The 16,740-nt window shown below is 36.7% G+C and overlaps 3 protein-coding genes across 6 annotated transcripts; 2 read left to right on the forward strand and 1 right to left on the reverse strand.

Moving 5' to 3' along the window:
* Window positions 1–2,351: 2,351 nt before the first annotated feature.
* On the forward strand, window positions 2,352–7,574 carry LOC140968867 (probable serine/threonine-protein kinase At1g54610). 2 transcript variants are annotated; one of them, XM_073430005.1, is made up of 8 exons: window positions 2,356–3,336; window positions 4,386–4,670; window positions 4,824–5,141; window positions 5,278–5,505; window positions 5,606–5,706; window positions 5,800–5,914; window positions 6,445–6,912; window positions 7,000–7,574. In XM_073430005.1, the coding sequence occupies exons 1-8, from the start codon at window positions 2,914–2,916 to the stop codon at window positions 7,204–7,206; spliced, it is 2,145 nt and encodes a 714-aa protein (XP_073286106.1). In that variant the 5' UTR covers window positions 2,356–2,913; the 3' UTR covers window positions 7,207–7,574. The 2 variants fall into 2 exon arrangements, with proteins under 2 accessions (XP_073286105.1, XP_073286106.1); XM_073430004.1 differs by having other exon boundaries at window positions 2,352–3,336; window positions 4,386–5,141.
* A 1,006-nt stretch (window positions 7,575–8,580) lies between these two features.
* LOC140968884 (protein SPA1-RELATED 4-like) lies at window positions 8,581–14,987 on the forward strand. 3 transcript variants are annotated; one of them, XM_073430022.1, is made up of 7 exons: window positions 8,581–9,954; window positions 10,125–10,282; window positions 11,350–12,316; window positions 12,408–12,581; window positions 12,688–12,999; window positions 13,270–13,329; window positions 14,613–14,987. In XM_073430022.1, the coding sequence occupies exons 1-7, from the start codon at window positions 9,067–9,069 to the stop codon at window positions 14,799–14,801; spliced, it is 2,748 nt and encodes a 915-aa protein (XP_073286123.1). In that variant the 5' UTR covers window positions 8,581–9,066; the 3' UTR covers window positions 14,802–14,987. The 3 variants fall into 3 exon arrangements, with proteins under 3 accessions (XP_073286123.1, XP_073286124.1, XP_073286125.1); XM_073430023.1 differs by having other exon boundaries at window positions 12,408–12,554; window positions 14,613–14,986; XM_073430024.1 differs by lacking the exons at window positions 13,270–13,329; window positions 14,613–14,987 and having other exon boundaries at window positions 12,408–12,600; window positions 12,688–12,950.
* Window positions 14,988–15,102: 115 nt separating this feature from the next.
* On the reverse strand, window positions 15,103–16,734 carry LOC140968886 (beta-glucuronosyltransferase GlcAT14A-like). The gene is made up of 4 exons (XM_073430026.1): window positions 16,271–16,734; window positions 16,094–16,169; window positions 15,890–16,005; window positions 15,103–15,764 (listed from the first exon to the last, which is right to left on the reverse strand). Exons 1-4 carry the CDS (start codon window positions 16,689–16,691, stop codon window positions 15,265–15,267), a joined length of 1,113 nt encoding a protein of 370 aa, XP_073286127.1. The 5' UTR covers window positions 16,692–16,734; the 3' UTR covers window positions 15,103–15,264.
* Window positions 16,735–16,740: the final 6 nt, after the last annotated feature.

Here is a 16,740-nt window from a genome sequence, read left to right on the forward strand (position 1 = left end):
TAAAAAAAAAAATGCTAAGACCGCCTGTGTTTGATGATTTAAATCATTTCGACTATTGATGAAATTTAAGATTTTTTAAAGATAAGGATAGTTGCTCGTTTAAATATCTAATATGGCCATTTTTTCGATATACATATTTTATTTGAGTCATTTATGTCAAAAATATTATTTTTTTATTGTAAACACGAACATGGTTGACTTGTATTACGAATAAATCTCACGAACAAATATTAAATATATGTGAGATCGTCTCACAATATATCTATTCATTATTAATAATACATCTTTTTTAGTTCAATTTAAGTATAAAAAAAATTAAAATCTTTCAACTTTCCTCCATGTTTTTCATATTCCAACCTATAATGCTATTATTATTGGTCAAAAATTCAAAATCAATTTATATTTATACTCGGAGTCGGTAGTGTCAGTCAAGTAAAGTGAGTATACTTTCTGTGTAGAAATTGAAAAGGTGAATTTAATTTAAAGATTTAAAAAATATTCACACACCCCAAAAAACAACGTGGAATAATTAATGATGGATCCCAAGTGCCATGCGTTTTCTAAATTATAATAAATTCTATGGGCCCACATTTAATAAATTCCCCAAAAAAGCTACCAATTAAATTAAAGTGTATTAAAATCATATATTACTATTATTAATTTTAGTAATAAAGAAGATTATTAAATTGACTAATCTTCTTTTCACTTACAATTGGTTACTTTAATTTATTTACGATCGTTCTACTATAAATAGAAGCATAGGGAACGCACTAGAAATGTTAATTGAAGAGGAGTTTGTAAACTATTACCACATTGAAAGAGTCCATCGGCAAAAAAAAAAAATTAATTTTATCTTGTATCTAAATACTTTATAATGATATCTTTCAAACAAAGATCCTTACACCCAAGTCCGTACATTTTCTAATAATGACTCATATATTGTAAAACTCTATCTATTTCTACATTGATAGAAAAATATTTAGGCATGTGGGAGAAAAAAAAACTATAACGTATAACAAATTAACATAAAAACTCATATAAAACCGTATAACTGGTGAATTTTGTGGCACAAATTTTTGATCAGGTCCAAAACTTGAAAAATATTATTTTTCATCGTAGGTAGACCGGTTCAACTCATCTAAAAAATATAGATGTGTGAAACTGTCTCATAAAAATATACTCACAAGTTAATTTGATGATCGAATATTTTTAGTTAATATGAACATTTATTATTCTATTTTTCTTGAACATTTACATTCATAATTATGTAACTGACTACTTAGCTCAGTTAGCATTCAAACTCAAACAACTCATATATTTGATATGGAGGTGCTGATTCAAGTGCTGATGAAGGTGAAATAAACAACTAAGCAGGAGTGAGACTTAATTCAATTAGTATTCACACTTTAAAATCTGAGTACTTATCCCGAAGGTTTCAAGTTCCAATACTGAGGAAAGTGAAAGAAACCACTGTCAGAAATAAGATAACACCGTAAGTAGTGCACGTGAAATATTTTGAGAGAGATGATTGCATGCCCAAAAGATAAGTAAGTTCATGAACATTACAAAATACGATCAATCACTATATACCATATTTGATGACAAATAATTTAATAATATCATCAAATAATCAATTACAAAACGAGAATGTCTCATGTGAAGCAATATTACATATTTATATATGTGAGAAGATCAATCTGCTTTTATATATAAAGTGAAAAATAAAATTTTTGACATAAAAATAATATTTTATAATAGGTACAGTCGGATATAAAATTTGTCTCAGAAAATTGATTTGTGAGACAATCTCACAAGAGCTTTGTGTTACAATTGTAACAAATAACTGATACAACATACATAAACCTACACTCGAATATTGCATTTGTCATTTGTCATTTGTCATTTGTCATTTGAAGTAACACGTGGTAACATTTTACATTCAACGTATACATTTGATATATGTTTGTATCCAAATCCAGGTTTTACCAAATATAACAAATAAAGTATGTATTTTGTAAAATGATATCACATATCTATATCCGTGAGACGAGTTTAATTTATATTCGAAGCGAAAAAATAATATTTTTGACATAAAATATAATATTTTTTTATAGATCAAGTCATACAGAAAATATAATTCACAAAATTGAAATATTAATTTAAAGTAAAAAGAGCAAAGAAAAATTTGTTTGTTTTCAAGGCAAAATGTATGATAGGAAGCATGAAGAGTGTAACATACGCACACGAAAAATCGCGTGGTTGGGGAGTGTTCAGAAATGTCTCAAATGGAACACAAGCTCTGTGGAACTCAATGCTAAAGCTGTTCAATCTCCCATCAGAATCAGAAATATATAAATACACCATATCTAAAAACTCCATGTACACTTCTTTCACCTTCAGGGAAAAATAAAAATAAAAAAAGATTCAGCCCTTTTATCATCTATCGTATCCACTTCTATCTCTCTACCATCTCTCTCAAGACTATTCCGTCAATGCCCTAGATCCACCCATGCCAAGCCATGAATCACTGCTGACCCAACTTTTCATCGATGCCTCATTGTCTTTTCGGCCACCAATTGTGAGCCCTTTTCGGTTTTCTTATTGAATTTCCTTTTTGAGCGTCTGGGTACATCATTGGTACATTTTCAGTTGTTGGGTATTCCTTGTGTTGAACTCTTTCTAAGAGTTCCTCCAGTGTGTTTGTGCCAGTTAGTCGTGTCTTTATCAAGCGTTGGAGTTGGTTAATTTTCGTTTCTGCTCAAACTGTATTGAATCCTGGCTTAAAGTTGGTTTCTTGGATGGATTTGATTGTTTTGAAGAAATGGAAGAAGAAAGGTTCCTGGGGTGACTAAATGTGTAAAGAAGTCCGATCTGGGAGATGGGTTGTTGGTGAATTTGGTTTACTCAGCGAGAATGGGTTGTGTATGTGGTAAGCCCTATGCCATTGATGATAGTAACGAGAGTCCAAGGGAGAGGCCATCAGGTAAGGAATCTTCGGATTTGCGGGCTCCAAGGGCTGTTTCTTCTCGGAGGGAGGAGAATTCGAGGTTGAAGGATAGGTTGGATAGTAATAATAATAGCAACGAGGGCGGGTTTATATTTGTAGACAAGCAAGTCAATGGTTCATCTAGGTTGTATGTAGAACAATCGGAGAAGAAGCGGGAGAAGGCCGAGTGTGCAACTGCCGCACACCATCCTGGGGCGGGTATGGTTCCTAGAGCAATTGAAGGGGAAGTGGTAGCAGCTGGATGGCCACCATGGTTAGCTGCTGTGGCTGGCGAAGCTATTAAAGGATGGGTCCCTAGGAGGGCAGACTCTTTCGAAAAATTGGATAAGGTTAGGCTTTTGATGTTTTGTTTGTTGCATGTATCAAACTATTTTGAAATGTAACTTATATGACATTGTCTATGCTCGCTTGATTGAAACAGTGGATGATATACAAGTGTTATGGTTTAGATCCAATATCATCCATGGATATGAATGATACGAATGAACCGAAAGACCATGCCTTTGAAAGATGAAGTCCTTTTATGAGACCTCGTTGTTTGCGTGTAGCCCAATAGAACTGTGTTGATGCATCAGAATTTGCATTTATGTTAATGAGTGATGAATGATGATTGATTCAATTAGCAGCTAATGTATCTATATGCTTATTATTTTCAACTATGAATTGGATAACCGTATTCTCCAGTCTCCACCAACTTTAAATTCTGGAATGATGATAACGACTTGTCATCAATACAGCTGCATATTCTTCTTAATTTGGGAGGCTAAACTCTGCTGTTTTAAACCCGTATATTATTTTCCATGGAGTGGGTTTCGTATTTGGCCATTTTATGTCACTCCCAGACGAATTTATATATGAACTATCTACGATCTTGAATCTTTTTCTGATAGTAATGCTGCACCGAACAGCGTAATCATGCGAATATTATGTGATGAATTTAGGAACTCTATCACAGTCTCAGAGTGATCGAGAGCCAACAATTGTGTGGGTTTGTAAAAAAAATTCATACTCAATCACCTGACGTGACTCAAACACAAGCCATATGTCCTGGAAAGCCAATGGTGCTACCCATAAGCTACTTGAGCACAACAATTGCATTTTCGGATCCTAATCAACGCCGAGTTATATTGACTTGTGTGTCATATAGTCGCTGCTTCTGGTCATATACGTGTGTTATCACAATTAAGTCGCAAATATGCTACTTTAATCTGTATTTTCTTTCTTGTCTTCTTTGTAATGAAGTTTATGCATGTTCCTGTCATAAACCAAAATTCTTTTATGTATGATATTTTAATTTAAGTACATTGATGATACATGCTCTTGCCAAGATTACTCTCTGCCAATACTTATTTTTTCTTTGTGGCCTTCTTTTGTACAGATTGGCCAGGGTACTTACAGTAATGTTTATCGTGCCCGTGATCTTGATGCAGGGAAGGTTGTTGCTTTGAAGAAAGTGAGATTTGATAATCTGGAGCCAGAGAGCGTTCGCTTTATGGCGAGGGAAATTCACATTTTGCGTAAGCTTAACCATCCAAATATCATTAAATTGGAAGGTCTAGTTACTTCACGGATGTCTTGCAGCTTGTATCTTGTTTTCGAGTATATGGAGCATGATTTGGCGGGACTTTTGTCCCACCCTGGCCTCAAATTTACTGAACCTCAGGTGTGTGCTGATATTCTGTATTTCCTACACTGCAATTGTATAATGAAAAGTTCTCTCTTTTTGCTTCAAGAATTGTGTTTTTACTTACATGCATTGCTTCTGACCTTGAATCTCAGATTTGAAGGACCAAAATGGTTTTGTTCTTTGTTCCAGGTTAAGTGCTATACACAACAACTTTTACGTGGGCTAGACCATTGCCATAGTCGTGGTATCCTTCATCGAGATATAAAAGGCTCCAACCTTTTGATTGACAATAATGGGATCCTGAAGATTGCAGATTTTGGTTTGGCTAGTTTCTTTGATCCTCAGCAAAGTCAACCGCTAACCAGCCGTGTTGTGACGCTGTGGTATCGGCCACCAGAGCTTCTACTTGGAGCTACGCATTATGGTACTGCTGTAGATTTATGGAGTACTGGATGCATACTTGCTGAATTATATGCTGGCAAGCCTATCATGCCAGGAAGAACAGAGGTACATTATTGTTGTAGTTTCTCACTTTCAACTCTCATGAGGCAATGAAGTTCTTGTGAAGGTCTAATGATAGATAATTTATTTTTAGAGTAATTTTAAGTACAACGGCGAGGAAATCACAAATCTGGTTTTTCAGGTTGAGCAGTTGCATAAAATTTTTAAACTCTGTGGGTCACCTTCTGAGGAGTATTGGAGAAAATCAAAGTTGCCCCATGCAACAATTTTCAAACCCCAACAACCTTACAATCGTCATGTTGCCGAAACATTCAAAGATTTCCCTGCACCGGCATTAGCACTCATAGAGATCTTGCTGTCCATAGATCCTGCAGATCGTGGATCTACTGCCTCTGCTTTGAAGAATGAGGTATCATTTTCTACTTAATATTCTTTAAGGTCACATATTGGAATGAGTCGGTAAACTGATTGTTTAAGAATTCTTACATTGTTTGTAACTCTTCTCGAAGTTCTTTACGGCAAGACCATATCCTTGCGATCCTTCAAGTTTGCCGAAGTACCCTCCTAGCAAAGAGTTTGATGCTAAAGTACGAGATGAACAAGCAAGAAGGTAATTGTTCAAATTTGAAAGTTACTGTCTATTTTTCAGATAATAGAAATCTAAAAAGTTATTGAATGTCTCGTAAATGTGTGGAACATGTAGACAAATAGCAGCTGGGAACAAAGTTCAAAGATATGACCTAGAAAAGAGAGGACCAAGAGAATCTCGTGCAGTACCCGCCCCTGATGCTAATGCTGAGTTAGTCTCATCTATGCAGGTAACTAACTATACGACCTGTCAAACATTGTTCCAATTTTTTACCAAATTTTTTACGCTGGTTGCGGAACACTATGATGGGTGTAATATTCTTGTTTTTAATTATACAGCTAAGGCAACTTTGTCTTGAACTTGAGGAAATATAATCGATGTAAATTCCATCTTTACTCCATCAGAGAAGATAGCATTTTTAAGATCAAACTTGAATTTTAAAATGTTTCTGCATTAAAATTTGCTTTTCTGAAGGCAATTATTATGATCACTTTTGTCTTGAACTGAATGCAGAAAACGACAATATTTAGATGTATATCAGGTTTTTTTAAAGGAGATGTAAAATATATTTCAATGAAGGGTTTAGTAAAATGTGGACCTTTTTAAGTTATTGTTTTATTTGGCCTATTATTCTTGCTCCTTTTATGTGTTTGACCATCAGACAGCAGGTTCTTGAATCTGATCCTTGTGAAACTGCGTAAGCTCTGTATAGGCTTATATCTAAAGTACATCCAAAACTAATCTGTTTTTTGAATACAGAAAAGGCAAGGTCAGTCCAACCCCAAGAGCAGGAGTGAGATGTTCGACTCTCATTTTGAAGAAGCTGCATCTGGTTTTCCTATCGAACCACCAAGACCATCCCAATCTGTGGATGAAGCAAACAATGAGCCTCATGGAAATATCCACAAGAGAGCTTCCCATTCTGGGCCGTTGGTTAATCGAGCTGCCTGGGCAAAGGCCGGAAAGAACTTGGAAGATGCTCCTAAAAACCCGGCTGTGGCCGAGTTAACATCCATGTCTGGTTTAGTTGCTGCAAGAAGGAGCATGCTGTCTGAAGAGCATAGGGATAAATCTTTGCCTCAGCACGAAGTTCCAAAACTTATCGCCAGGTTTCCTGGATCATACAAAGAGGTTTCAAGTTCTGCAATGAGTCAAGTCCAGACGAATCATTCAAGTGCCAATTCTCAGCAGCACGATGACGAAAGAACTAGCAACAATCCTGTACTTGTAAGTAGTTATATTATGTTTACTTTATGTGGCATAGCTATCGAAACATAGCGCTGGGCTGTTGTACTTATAATAATCTCCCTCCAGCTCGGTTATGGGTCGAAGGGAAACAAAATTCACTACTCGGGACCTCTTCTGGTTCCTTCAGGCAAAGTGGATCAGATGTTGAAAGATAACGACCGCCAAATTCAAGAAGCTGTACGACGTGCTCGACTGGACAAGGCGAGGATGAGAAAACTCCAGGCTGACAGAAACCAGCTATCAAAAAATTCATTATTTGTTTCAGGTAGTTGAACAAGAAAATTCAGTTGGAAACCATGGAAGAAGGAAGATGTCACCAAAATTATGGGTGAATCTTAATAATTGGTTTATTATTTTTTTGTTCTTGTGGAAAATGTGTGAGGGAGGAAATTGTTGTATAAATAGGGGTGTAACTGCAATGTGCTGCAGAAGAAGGTAGGTTGTGGCCAGTTCCCTCAAGTTTTAGAGTTCAATGGGAAATCCTTCCATTTTCTGGATTCTATTTGGCAGTCTTTTTCATCTGTATGGAGTATTCTTGTAAAGCTTATCATGATTTTTAAGTTTTAGTACTGCATAGTCTCTTGTGTAAATGTTCGGAGCTGTTGAAAACATGTGCTGGTCACAAAGCGTAGCTTATGTCTCCTGATATTTTATTTGGCAATTGTTCAGTCAGATTACATCCCATATGAGGTTTAAGGAGCGAGTTCTAAAGTCTAACTATACAATGAACATTGCATACGTATTAATTTTTTTTTAATGTTAATTATTGTTCTTGTGAAGGAAAATATAAAAGTTCTAATTTTTAATAATTTTTATGTTAAAGATGATATAATCATTTAAAAATTCAATTGTAATAATTTAGATAAATTACATATTTATCAAAATAGATTTTTATAATATTTTTTAAAATTAAATGAAGTGTTTTGTAATCTTACAGGTATTTTGGAAATTTTTTTGTTTACCAAGCATTGCACTATAAAAAAACCCTAATAATAATAGTAGTAGTAGTAGTAGAAATAAAGAACTTCAACTTGAAATTCAATACCAGATAACAATATGCAAAAAGCAATCCCAAGAAGAATTTACACACAGCAATACACACACATGACAATTGACACACATATAAACAACAAAATTCAGATATATGGAGCAGCAATAATTTTAAATTTGAATTTACATTTACCTTTAACATTACTGCATGATATTTTTTAATAAGTGATAGCGTAATATTATAAATACAAAGATAATTAATATTATATCGTTTTAAATTGAAAAACACACTTCATTCATCCTAAAAACACAGACTTATAAAAATAGAGTTTATAAATATATTTCTTATTTTATTTTTTTTAATCCATTCAAAAGATTGTTGCATGTTTTTTCGAGACTGAATTAACATAAGTACATTAATAATAATAAAAAAAGCAAGAAAAATGTAAATAAATATAAAAAGTGAAATGAAAAAAAAAAATCCCAAAATAGTAAGATTTTTTGATGGTCCGTTTGATTTTTATGTTTATAAAATACATAAATTGCTTCCACATGTTAGAAATGGTTTCCAGTTGTTGGCAGCCAGCCTGATATGCAACCTTCTCGTTGAAGGGGAATGCCGCCATAGCCTATTTGCACTTATCCATTAANGGGGAGCAAACATAAGGCTCTGGTGCTTTCTGGAGATAAAAAAGCGCACTGTTTTATTACTCCTGTTGAGCTTTGAAGAAAGAGTTAAGATTATCAGTTTGTGTGGTTCTCATGTGTTTGTTTGCTCCATCTGAAACTCCAACTAGCTTAGCCTCTCTTCCCCTTTTCTCATATTGAGTACTGGTGCTGCTTGCTGTATCTCCTTTTCTTTCTGTGTTGCATATAGGACTTTTGTGGGTTATCCGAGTTACCAGTTTACCCTTATTTTTGGTGAATTTGCTTCAAGGGACATTATCTGATGATGATCTTTGGGATGGGCTTTATCCTCGTTTGAATGAGTTATTTTAATGAAGATGCAAGTACATGTATAGACATAATCTAAGCTTTAGTATTTCGTGGCTATGACGTGCACTTGATCGAAATGGAGGTTTTGGTGGTGAGAGAACTTGTAAAAAGTTTGTGGATAGTATTATCGTGCTATATCGTTTGTGTATGCGATGGGATTCATGTAGGTACACTTACAGGTGGATAATTATGGAAGGCTCGTCGGAGTCAAATTGGCAAAGGTCTGATAATTCTAGGGGGTTAAACTCTTCATCATTACTGGATAGAAATCCCAGAACTTTTCAAGCAAGAACTGTCAGATCGTCGGGAGACAATGCATCCCATGAATCTGGTTTAGTATTAGTGAGAAAAGGGAGTGAACGAACCCTGTTGCCCTATATCAACAACAAAACTCAAGCTGGGGCAACCGAGGATGGTGACGCAGCTGGAGGTCGGAGCTTGGAATGCAATGATGTTAGCCTGAGACACTGGTTGGATAATCCTGAAAGGACGGTGGATGCCCTTGAATGCCTTCACATATTCTCTCAAATTGTAGATATCGTAAACCTGGCACATTCTCAGGGAATTGTTGTTCACAATGTCCGCCCCTCGTGCTTTATCATGTCTTCACTTAATCGGGTTTCTTTCATTGAATCTGCTTCTTGCTCGGATTCGGGTTCTGACTCGATGGACTATGGAGAAAACAGCCAAACAGCTGAGTTTAAGGGTTCCGCTTCACCTTCATCCCATGATTTACACTCACAACTCCGATCAAGAAGTCAGTTAGGCATACAAGATTCTGGGCCCCCGACTGATGTTGTGAATCTCACTTCCCATATGAATTCGGATGCCAGTTGCATGCAATCATCATCAGGTCAGGCTTTGCAAGCCTCAGAAGTCATTGGGAACGAACGAACAGGTGATAGGAAGAATTCCTTTCCAATGAAACAAATATTGCTCAAAGAATCCAGTTGGTACAGCAGTCCAGAAGAGGTTGGCGACTGTAATAGTTCCTGTGCTTCCGATATCTATCAGCTTGGTGTCTTACTCTTTGAGGTCAGTGGTAGGCAGTTCTTTGTGTGAAAAACTAGTACGAGTTTACCTTTCCGATGCTTGTCACCATCTTCCTGGTTTTCTTGGTGTTGATCTTTAATGAGATAGATTTAGCGTGATGAAATTTTTTATTCTAGGACGTTACTGATATAGATTTTTTACTTGTGAGCTAGTTATTTTGCCCTTTTAATTCAATGGAAGAGAAAGTCACGACTATGGCAAGCCTGAGACACCGGGTCCTCCCTCCTCAGTTACTTCTCAAGTGGCCTAAAGAAGCTTCATTTTGCTTATGGTTGCTACATCCAGAGCCAAGTAGCAGACCAAAAATAGGGTGGGTTTTTGTCTGAGCATTTCCAATCCGTTGAAGCTTTAAGTTTTATTTTCCATTATTATTTTGTATTCATTTATTTCCTGCAACCTTATCTCCCTTCCATACGAAAAAGGTTTCTGTTATTCCACTTCAACAAGGTACATGTTTTTCTTTTGATAATGTATCTGGTTGAGTTAATTGCGAGTTTTTTGTAATTCTTGTAGATATTGGGCAGTTTAGATACAGAAGTTCTTAGCTTTAAAAGGTACTTGGAACTCTTGGACAATGTGACTTTTTTAGAATTTATTTTTTAAATAATAAACAGTTTTATATTCGGTTGAATAAAAGAGTTTTTTTTTCTACTTTTATTTTTGGAATGAAACGAGCTTCTTTTGATATATTTTTTGAAGTGAAGTCGGAGTAAAAGCCTAAAAGTCACATATTTCTATCTTCTAGATTTTGTCTTTTTAAGCGTAGTTTTAGAGATGAAGACCCACCAGATGCTACCTGTTTTTGAAAAGGGCATTTTGTAAAGATAAGGATTTTCTAAAATGAGCTTCTCTATCCAAAGTGGCTCATTTTGTAGACTCGTAAATTACTTGCCTTGAGAGTACTATATGCATAAGAGTGCTAAGATTGATTTATTGATGGGGAAATAGCAGAGTTGAGCTGCCTGTCCTTGTGAATTTGTGCATGCTTGAGCTGTTGCTTAAAAATATGAAAGCAAGAACGTGCGCTTTGTCGAAAATGAAAGCAAGAACGTGCGCTTTGTTGAAACTGATTTAGATACTTTATTGCATTTGATATGCAATTACCTGCAGACAAATGCATTCTATTTTCACAGGAAAAATATAAAATGGGTGGATATGATAGTCATCCGACTGCTCATTTTTTTCGTCATACATGTTCAATCTTTCTAATTTCTATGATCAAGTGTGATTTCTATATAGCATATTTTTTCGTACATCAGACGGTCCCATCTTTACTAAACTCTCCACAAATAGTCTTCTCGGTGGATTTGTCTCGCAGATGTGTGTTCTGTTTCTAAGTTGTGTTTGACAGCCATGATACTCTCTTTCTGTTTGCAGTGAGTTGCTGCAAAGTGAGTTTTTGAATGCACCAAGAGATGGCATAGAAGAACGAGAAGCTGCCATAGACGTTCGAGAGAAGATTGAAGAGCAGGAGTTGTTGCTGGAGTTTCTTCTGCTACTGCAACAAAGGAAGCAGGATACTGCAGATAGCTTGAACGAGACCATATCCATAATGTCTTCTGACATAGAAGAAGTCTCAAATCTGCAGACAGCTCTTAGAATAAAAGGAGGCCAAAAATTAGAGTTGGCTGAGAATTCCACCTCAGGTTGCCAGTCAATTAACATTACTGGCGCTGATGATTCTGGTAGTTCAGGTTCTAGAAAGAGAATTAGGCAGGGCCTTTGTGACAGCAACCCAGGTGAAACTTCCCACCGTGCAGATGAACATCAAAAGCTAGAGATGCCTTCTGGATATCAGGGGAATGATCTCTCCAAAAATTCTAGACTGATGACTAATATTAGGAAACTGGAATCAGCTTACTTTTTAACGAGACGCATGGCTGCCAAACCAAGAGGCAGATCATTGGCCAGAAATTTTCCTGTCAATAGTGATGGTAGAGGATCTATTTCTGCAACTGAAAGAAGTTCCATCAGTAACCCATCATCAAAAGAAAGGTGCAATGAGCAGAAGAAAAGTGGATGGATAAACACATTTCTGGAAGGCCTATGCAAGTATCTATCTTTTAGTAAGCTCAAAGTTAGAGCAAACTTAAAGCAAGGGGATCTCTTAAATTCCTCCAACCTCGTATGCTCCCTTAGTTTTGACCGTGATGGGGAGTTTTTTGCAACTGCTGGTGTAAACAAGAAGATAAAAGTTTTTGAATACAATTCAATCTTAAATGAAGAACGTGATATTCACTATCCTGTGGTAGAAATGGCAAGTAGATCGAAGCTCAGCAGCATATGTTGGAACGGCTACATTAAAAGTCAGATTGCTTCAAGTAACTTTGAAGGGGTGGTGCAGGTAAGTTTGATATTAAATCTGTAAATCTGTTCCACTTACTCTTCCAGTGATTAATTGTGTTGTGATCAAGTCTCTCTGGATATATTTTCAGGTGTGGGATGCCATGAGAAACCAAATTTTCATGGAAATGAGAGAACATGAGCGTCGTGTGTGGTCTGTAGACTTTTCAGTGGCTGATCCAACCATGCTGGCTAGCGGGAGCGATGATGGTACCGTGAAGCTCTGGAATATCAATCAGGCAATTCTATTTTTGCACTTGGTGGATGTGAGCTTTGAAACTAAATGTACTAAAGCATCTAGTTATCATTGCTGCATGAAGTAAATTCTAGAAATGTAACAAGTTAATTTTCTTGCTTCGATTGACACTGCAGGGAGCAAGTGTCGGTACCATTAAGACAAAGGCCAATGTTTGCTGTGTTCAATTTCCCACCGACTTCGGTCGCTCCCTTGCATTTGGTTCAGCAGATCATATGATATATTACTATGATCTTCGTAACTCAAAAATTCCCCTTTGCACTCTAGTTGGTCATAACAAAACAGTGAGTTACGTGAAGTTCATAGATTCAACAACTCTTGTGTCTGCATCCACGGATAACACACTAAAGCTCTGGGATTTGTCCATGAACAGAGCAAGAGTTATCGATTGTCCTCTGCAGTCATTCACTGGCCACCTTAATGTAAAGGTGTGGTGTTTCTTGTTTTTTCTTTTAATGGTAGTACCATAAATAGTGGACATCATTATTCGAAATGTTAATGTGCATGATTAGTTGATTACCTACAAACAATTTCCGGGACAGTAGTCCGGTACTCAGGTTCAAGTTCCATTATTTTGTTGTCGATTCAGTATCTCTTTGATATTTCCCCACCCAATTCTAATGCCCAGATATTGCAGTTAACAAAATTATAATATTTGATAGTGTTTGATGCTGATGGATAGATCACCCATTTTTCAGAATTTTGTTGGTTTGTCTGTATCTGAAGGCTACATTGCAACTGGCTCAGAAACAAATGAGGTATTTTACGTGGTGCTGTATATCGATACTTGCTATACACTCTGCTTTTCGTCTTTTAATTTTTAATTAGTAACTGCATATATGCTTTCCTATGTAGTTCTATCTAGTTAACTGCTGCTGATAATTTTTCGTTCAAGTGTGCTACTCTTGCTTGTAACAGACTTCTCAAAACATGTTTTACGCCATACCCTCTTCTTGTGACCAAAACAAGAAAATAAAGTGACAATGATTTTAAAAAGAATCATGGAGGTAACATCTATGCCTTGTTGATTTGTTCGGGTGTGGTTGAGATGGGGACAATTACCTGTGGTGGTGACTAGTGAGGCCATGATCTTTACGATGTTTTTTATTCCCGGCGAGATAAATCAATTGAGAGGACTTAAAGAAGTCACTCACCTATCATGCATAGGGCTCCATGCGCACACAAGTACAAGTAAATAGCGATGTAGGACGCTTAGTTTTCTTCTATAGCTGAATTGTAATTTCACTGATCATGTTCGGTAACGTCTTGTTCGGTTAATAGGATGATAGGTGATTATTTATCGAATAATAAATCATTTGATTTTATAGGATAAGAAAGAAAGTAGAACAATTAATTAGTAAACCGAACATAGGATGAAGATGTATTAGAAATCTATCATGATTTCATTACCATCCTATCAACTGAAACAAATGATGTCGTAAAGGGTAATTGGGATGGTACTAGCTTACATCTGTGAGAGTGGGATAGAAGGGGATAAGGAGGGATACTGGAATGAGGCCATTGGCTTGAAGTGAGCATAGGAATGATGATTAATTCTTGGGGAGACCATCGGTCACATGGGTTGAGCTAAATGCATGTATTTTGATGACCCTTATTGATAGATGAAAGGCGCCTGATACAAGAGGGGTTCAGCGGCATGGAGTGTTAGAAGAAAGAAACTAGATTCCATAAATAAGATGGTTGGATTAAATCAATATTAAGCGTTTATTTTCAAAAAAATCCATGATATGGAAGGTATCGTCCAGTCCGGTCTTTGCTGGTCGCGTCACATAAAAATAGCTAGTCCTAGCATATTTGGTGCAGATGGTCTGGGAAAGAAGTTTCTACATTTCTTTCTTTCTCTCACCGCAGTTTGGCAGTACCGCAGAAGAAATTTCAATAAGAAGATGTACAAGTGGCATAGTTATTCGGGAGAGACATACTATATTCATCACGACCCTCAGCCACCGCCTCTCAAATATTCCTTTTCACTGAATATTACATTGTCTTTCTTCTCTCTAATTTGTTTATATCCATGCAGGTTTTTGTTTATCACAAAGCATTTCCAATGCCCACGCTAACATACAGATTTAATAGCATGGATCCACTTTCCGGTGACGAAGTGGATGATACCACACAGTTCATTTCTTCTGTTTGTTGGCGCAGCCAGTCCTCCACGTTAGTTGCTGCAAATTCTATGGGAAATATTAAGCTTCTGGAGATGGCTTGACTACTTAAACTATTCGGAAAACTTCCACAATCCACTCAGAATAGTCAATGCAGGGGTGATGGTGCATTGAGAAAAAAAATTTGCTGTAGCTTTTGTAATGTACATGACTTTAACACGGAGAATGAGATTCATATTTTTGACTGAATGTGTACATATCCTTGTATAGTCTCAACACATGGTTCTTGATCTTCACTTAAAAGACCAATTTTATTGGCGTTTGTACTGCTGGAGAAATCATAATGTGTATATTTTTACGAAAACGTGACAATGGCCCTCTTAAAATATTAAATGTATTCCGAGAAAGATATAAATCGATTTTCATAAAGAATATTGTGCAACATCTGATTAGGAAGAGCCTACAAAAATCGGCGTGTGAGTGTAATATAATGCATTAATGGAGCTTGCCATGTAACTATAATATTTTCGATCTATAATGTCCAGGAGCAAGAATGATACAAGAAATCTATCTGCACTGGTTCTGTCTGAATTTTGGTGACAAGACCAGTTTACCCATAAGTCTTCCAAGCCTTTCAGCACCAGGACCTGGTCTAAGCTTCGTTACATTTCCGACCTTAGTACACCGTGGTTTTCCTGCGCACCAGCCACCAGGCGTAAAGCTCCCATTTTTTCGCCTCAGCAGTTCTCTGTCGATTTTGTCCAAGACAGGAGAGTCCCTTTTGAATTTACGTGCGAAGGCAGCATTACTAGCATAAATTTTATAAGTGTCGTTGAGGGACAGTGTGTGGGGGTGTTGTTGCGGCGGATTATCCCAAGAAATATAGTGCATGTCATGGTTCACAACAGTCGAAGCAAATTCGGGGGCGTTGCAGATGACTGTCTGAAAATAGCCTTCCGGGGAGGAAACAAAGTTAGAGTAATACATGAGCAGAGTTCTGGGAAGATTATCCCAACCCCATATGCAGTATTCGACAAATGAGCGTGATAAGATCATCCAAGCTGAGCCTGCAAATGGCGATAAAACTCTGCATTATATATATATATGTGCACGAAATTTTTATCTGCTAACAATTGAGAAATGTCGTATTTAATATTTCACCAAGTCTGAAAAAACAGATGCAAGAACTAACCAGTAAACAGTTTAAATGCTGTAGGTAAATTTCTCTTGGGAGAAACCCAAAATACGTCGGACTTCGTTTTCTGGTAGAGTCCTGGATCAACAATCAATGGCATCGCCCTTTGGTTCCTGCAACAAAGCCATTTTGCATTACTAAGCTTCCATGACCTCATCTTCTCGACACCAAACAATCCAACTTAACACACAGAAAACTTACGCTTTCCAGCCTAAATTGCTTGTGTGTTCGACAAAATTAAGCTCTCTTTTCAAATCAGAAAATGTGCGAAGAAGATCTGCGAGAACGACAAATTAGTTATATTTCAAGAAATTCTTGCAACAAAGATATAAATCACAAATTCCTTGTAACATCCCAGGAAGAACTCAAAAAACTCACCATCTTGAGTCACCAATGGATAATCTGAAGCACTGAGATTAATAAACCAGTCCCAATCTTTATGTCTCTTCAAAAGAATAGCACAAGCGTGAAGAGTACTAGCAACCATGGTGGGGCCTCTATAAGTAACCATATTCGCTTTGCTGTTCATAAAAACATTCCCAACTTTCGCAAAAAGGGTATGATTTTCGACCCTAGACTGGAGCTCCAATCTCTCCTCTGGAGGAGACTCGAGATCAAGATGAACAACATAATAATTCCATGGATGATACAAAGAGTGAAGAGTCCTCCAAAGTTTCTCCAAATCGCCTTTAGAACCAGATATTAAATAAGCAAACTTGGGAACTGAAGGACGAGCTGGAGGGGGTGGAGCTCGATTAAGCTTTGCTTCAGCAAAATAAGGGTCGCTTTGATTGTTCATTAAACGAGAAGGGAATATCGAAAAAACCGAATTGATTGAGTTCAAGGAG

The sequence above is a fragment of the Primulina huaijiensis genome, unplaced genomic scaffold (genome assembly GCF_012295235.1).
Source record: "Primulina huaijiensis isolate GDHJ02 unplaced genomic scaffold, ASM1229523v2 scaffold38229, whole genome shotgun sequence".
In the NCBI taxonomy this organism is placed as follows: domain Eukaryota; kingdom Viridiplantae; phylum Streptophyta; class Magnoliopsida; order Lamiales; family Gesneriaceae; genus Primulina; species Primulina huaijiensis.

What these genes read in the sequence shown, in the direction of transcription:
- LOC140968867 (XM_073430004.1), top strand. Translation starts at nt 2,914, where the DNA reads ATGGGTTGTGTATGTGGTAAGCCCTATGCCATTGATGATAGTAACGAG. An exon ending in TCATGCCAGGAAGAACAGAG is followed by an intron (nt 5,142 to 5,277) that starts GTACATTATTGT and finishes CTGGTTTTTCAG; the next exon opens with GTTGAGCAGTTGCATAAAAT. An exon ending in CGAGATGAACAAGCAAGAAG is followed by an intron (nt 5,707 to 5,799) that starts GTAATTGTTCAA and finishes TGGAACATGTAG; the next exon opens with ACAAATAGCAGCTGGGAACA.
- LOC140968884 (XM_073430022.1), top strand. Translation starts at nt 9,067, where the DNA reads ATGCGATGGGATTCATGTAGGTACACTTACAGGTGGATAATTATGGAA. An exon ending in TTGGTGTCTTACTCTTTGAG is followed by an intron (nt 9,955 to 10,124) that starts GTCAGTGGTAGG and finishes CTTGTGAGCTAG; the next exon opens with TTATTTTGCCCTTTTAATTC. An exon ending in ACTTTGAAGGGGTGGTGCAG is followed by an intron (nt 12,317 to 12,407) that starts GTAAGTTTGATA and finishes ATATATTTTCAG; the next exon opens with GTGTGGGATGCCATGAGAAA.
- LOC140968886 (XM_073430026.1), bottom strand. Translation starts at nt 16,691, where the DNA reads ATGAACAATCAAAGCGACCCTTATTTTGCTGAAGCAAAGCTTAATCGA. An exon ending in TCCATTGGTGACTCAAGATG is followed by an intron (nt 16,170 to 16,270) that starts GTGAGTTTTTTG and finishes TCGTTCTCGCAG; the next exon opens with ATCTTCTTCGCACATTTTCT. An exon ending in AGCAATTTAGGCTGGAAAGC is followed by an intron (nt 16,006 to 16,093) that starts GTAAGTTTTCTG and finishes GCTTTGTTGCAG; the next exon opens with GAACCAAAGGGCGATGCCAT.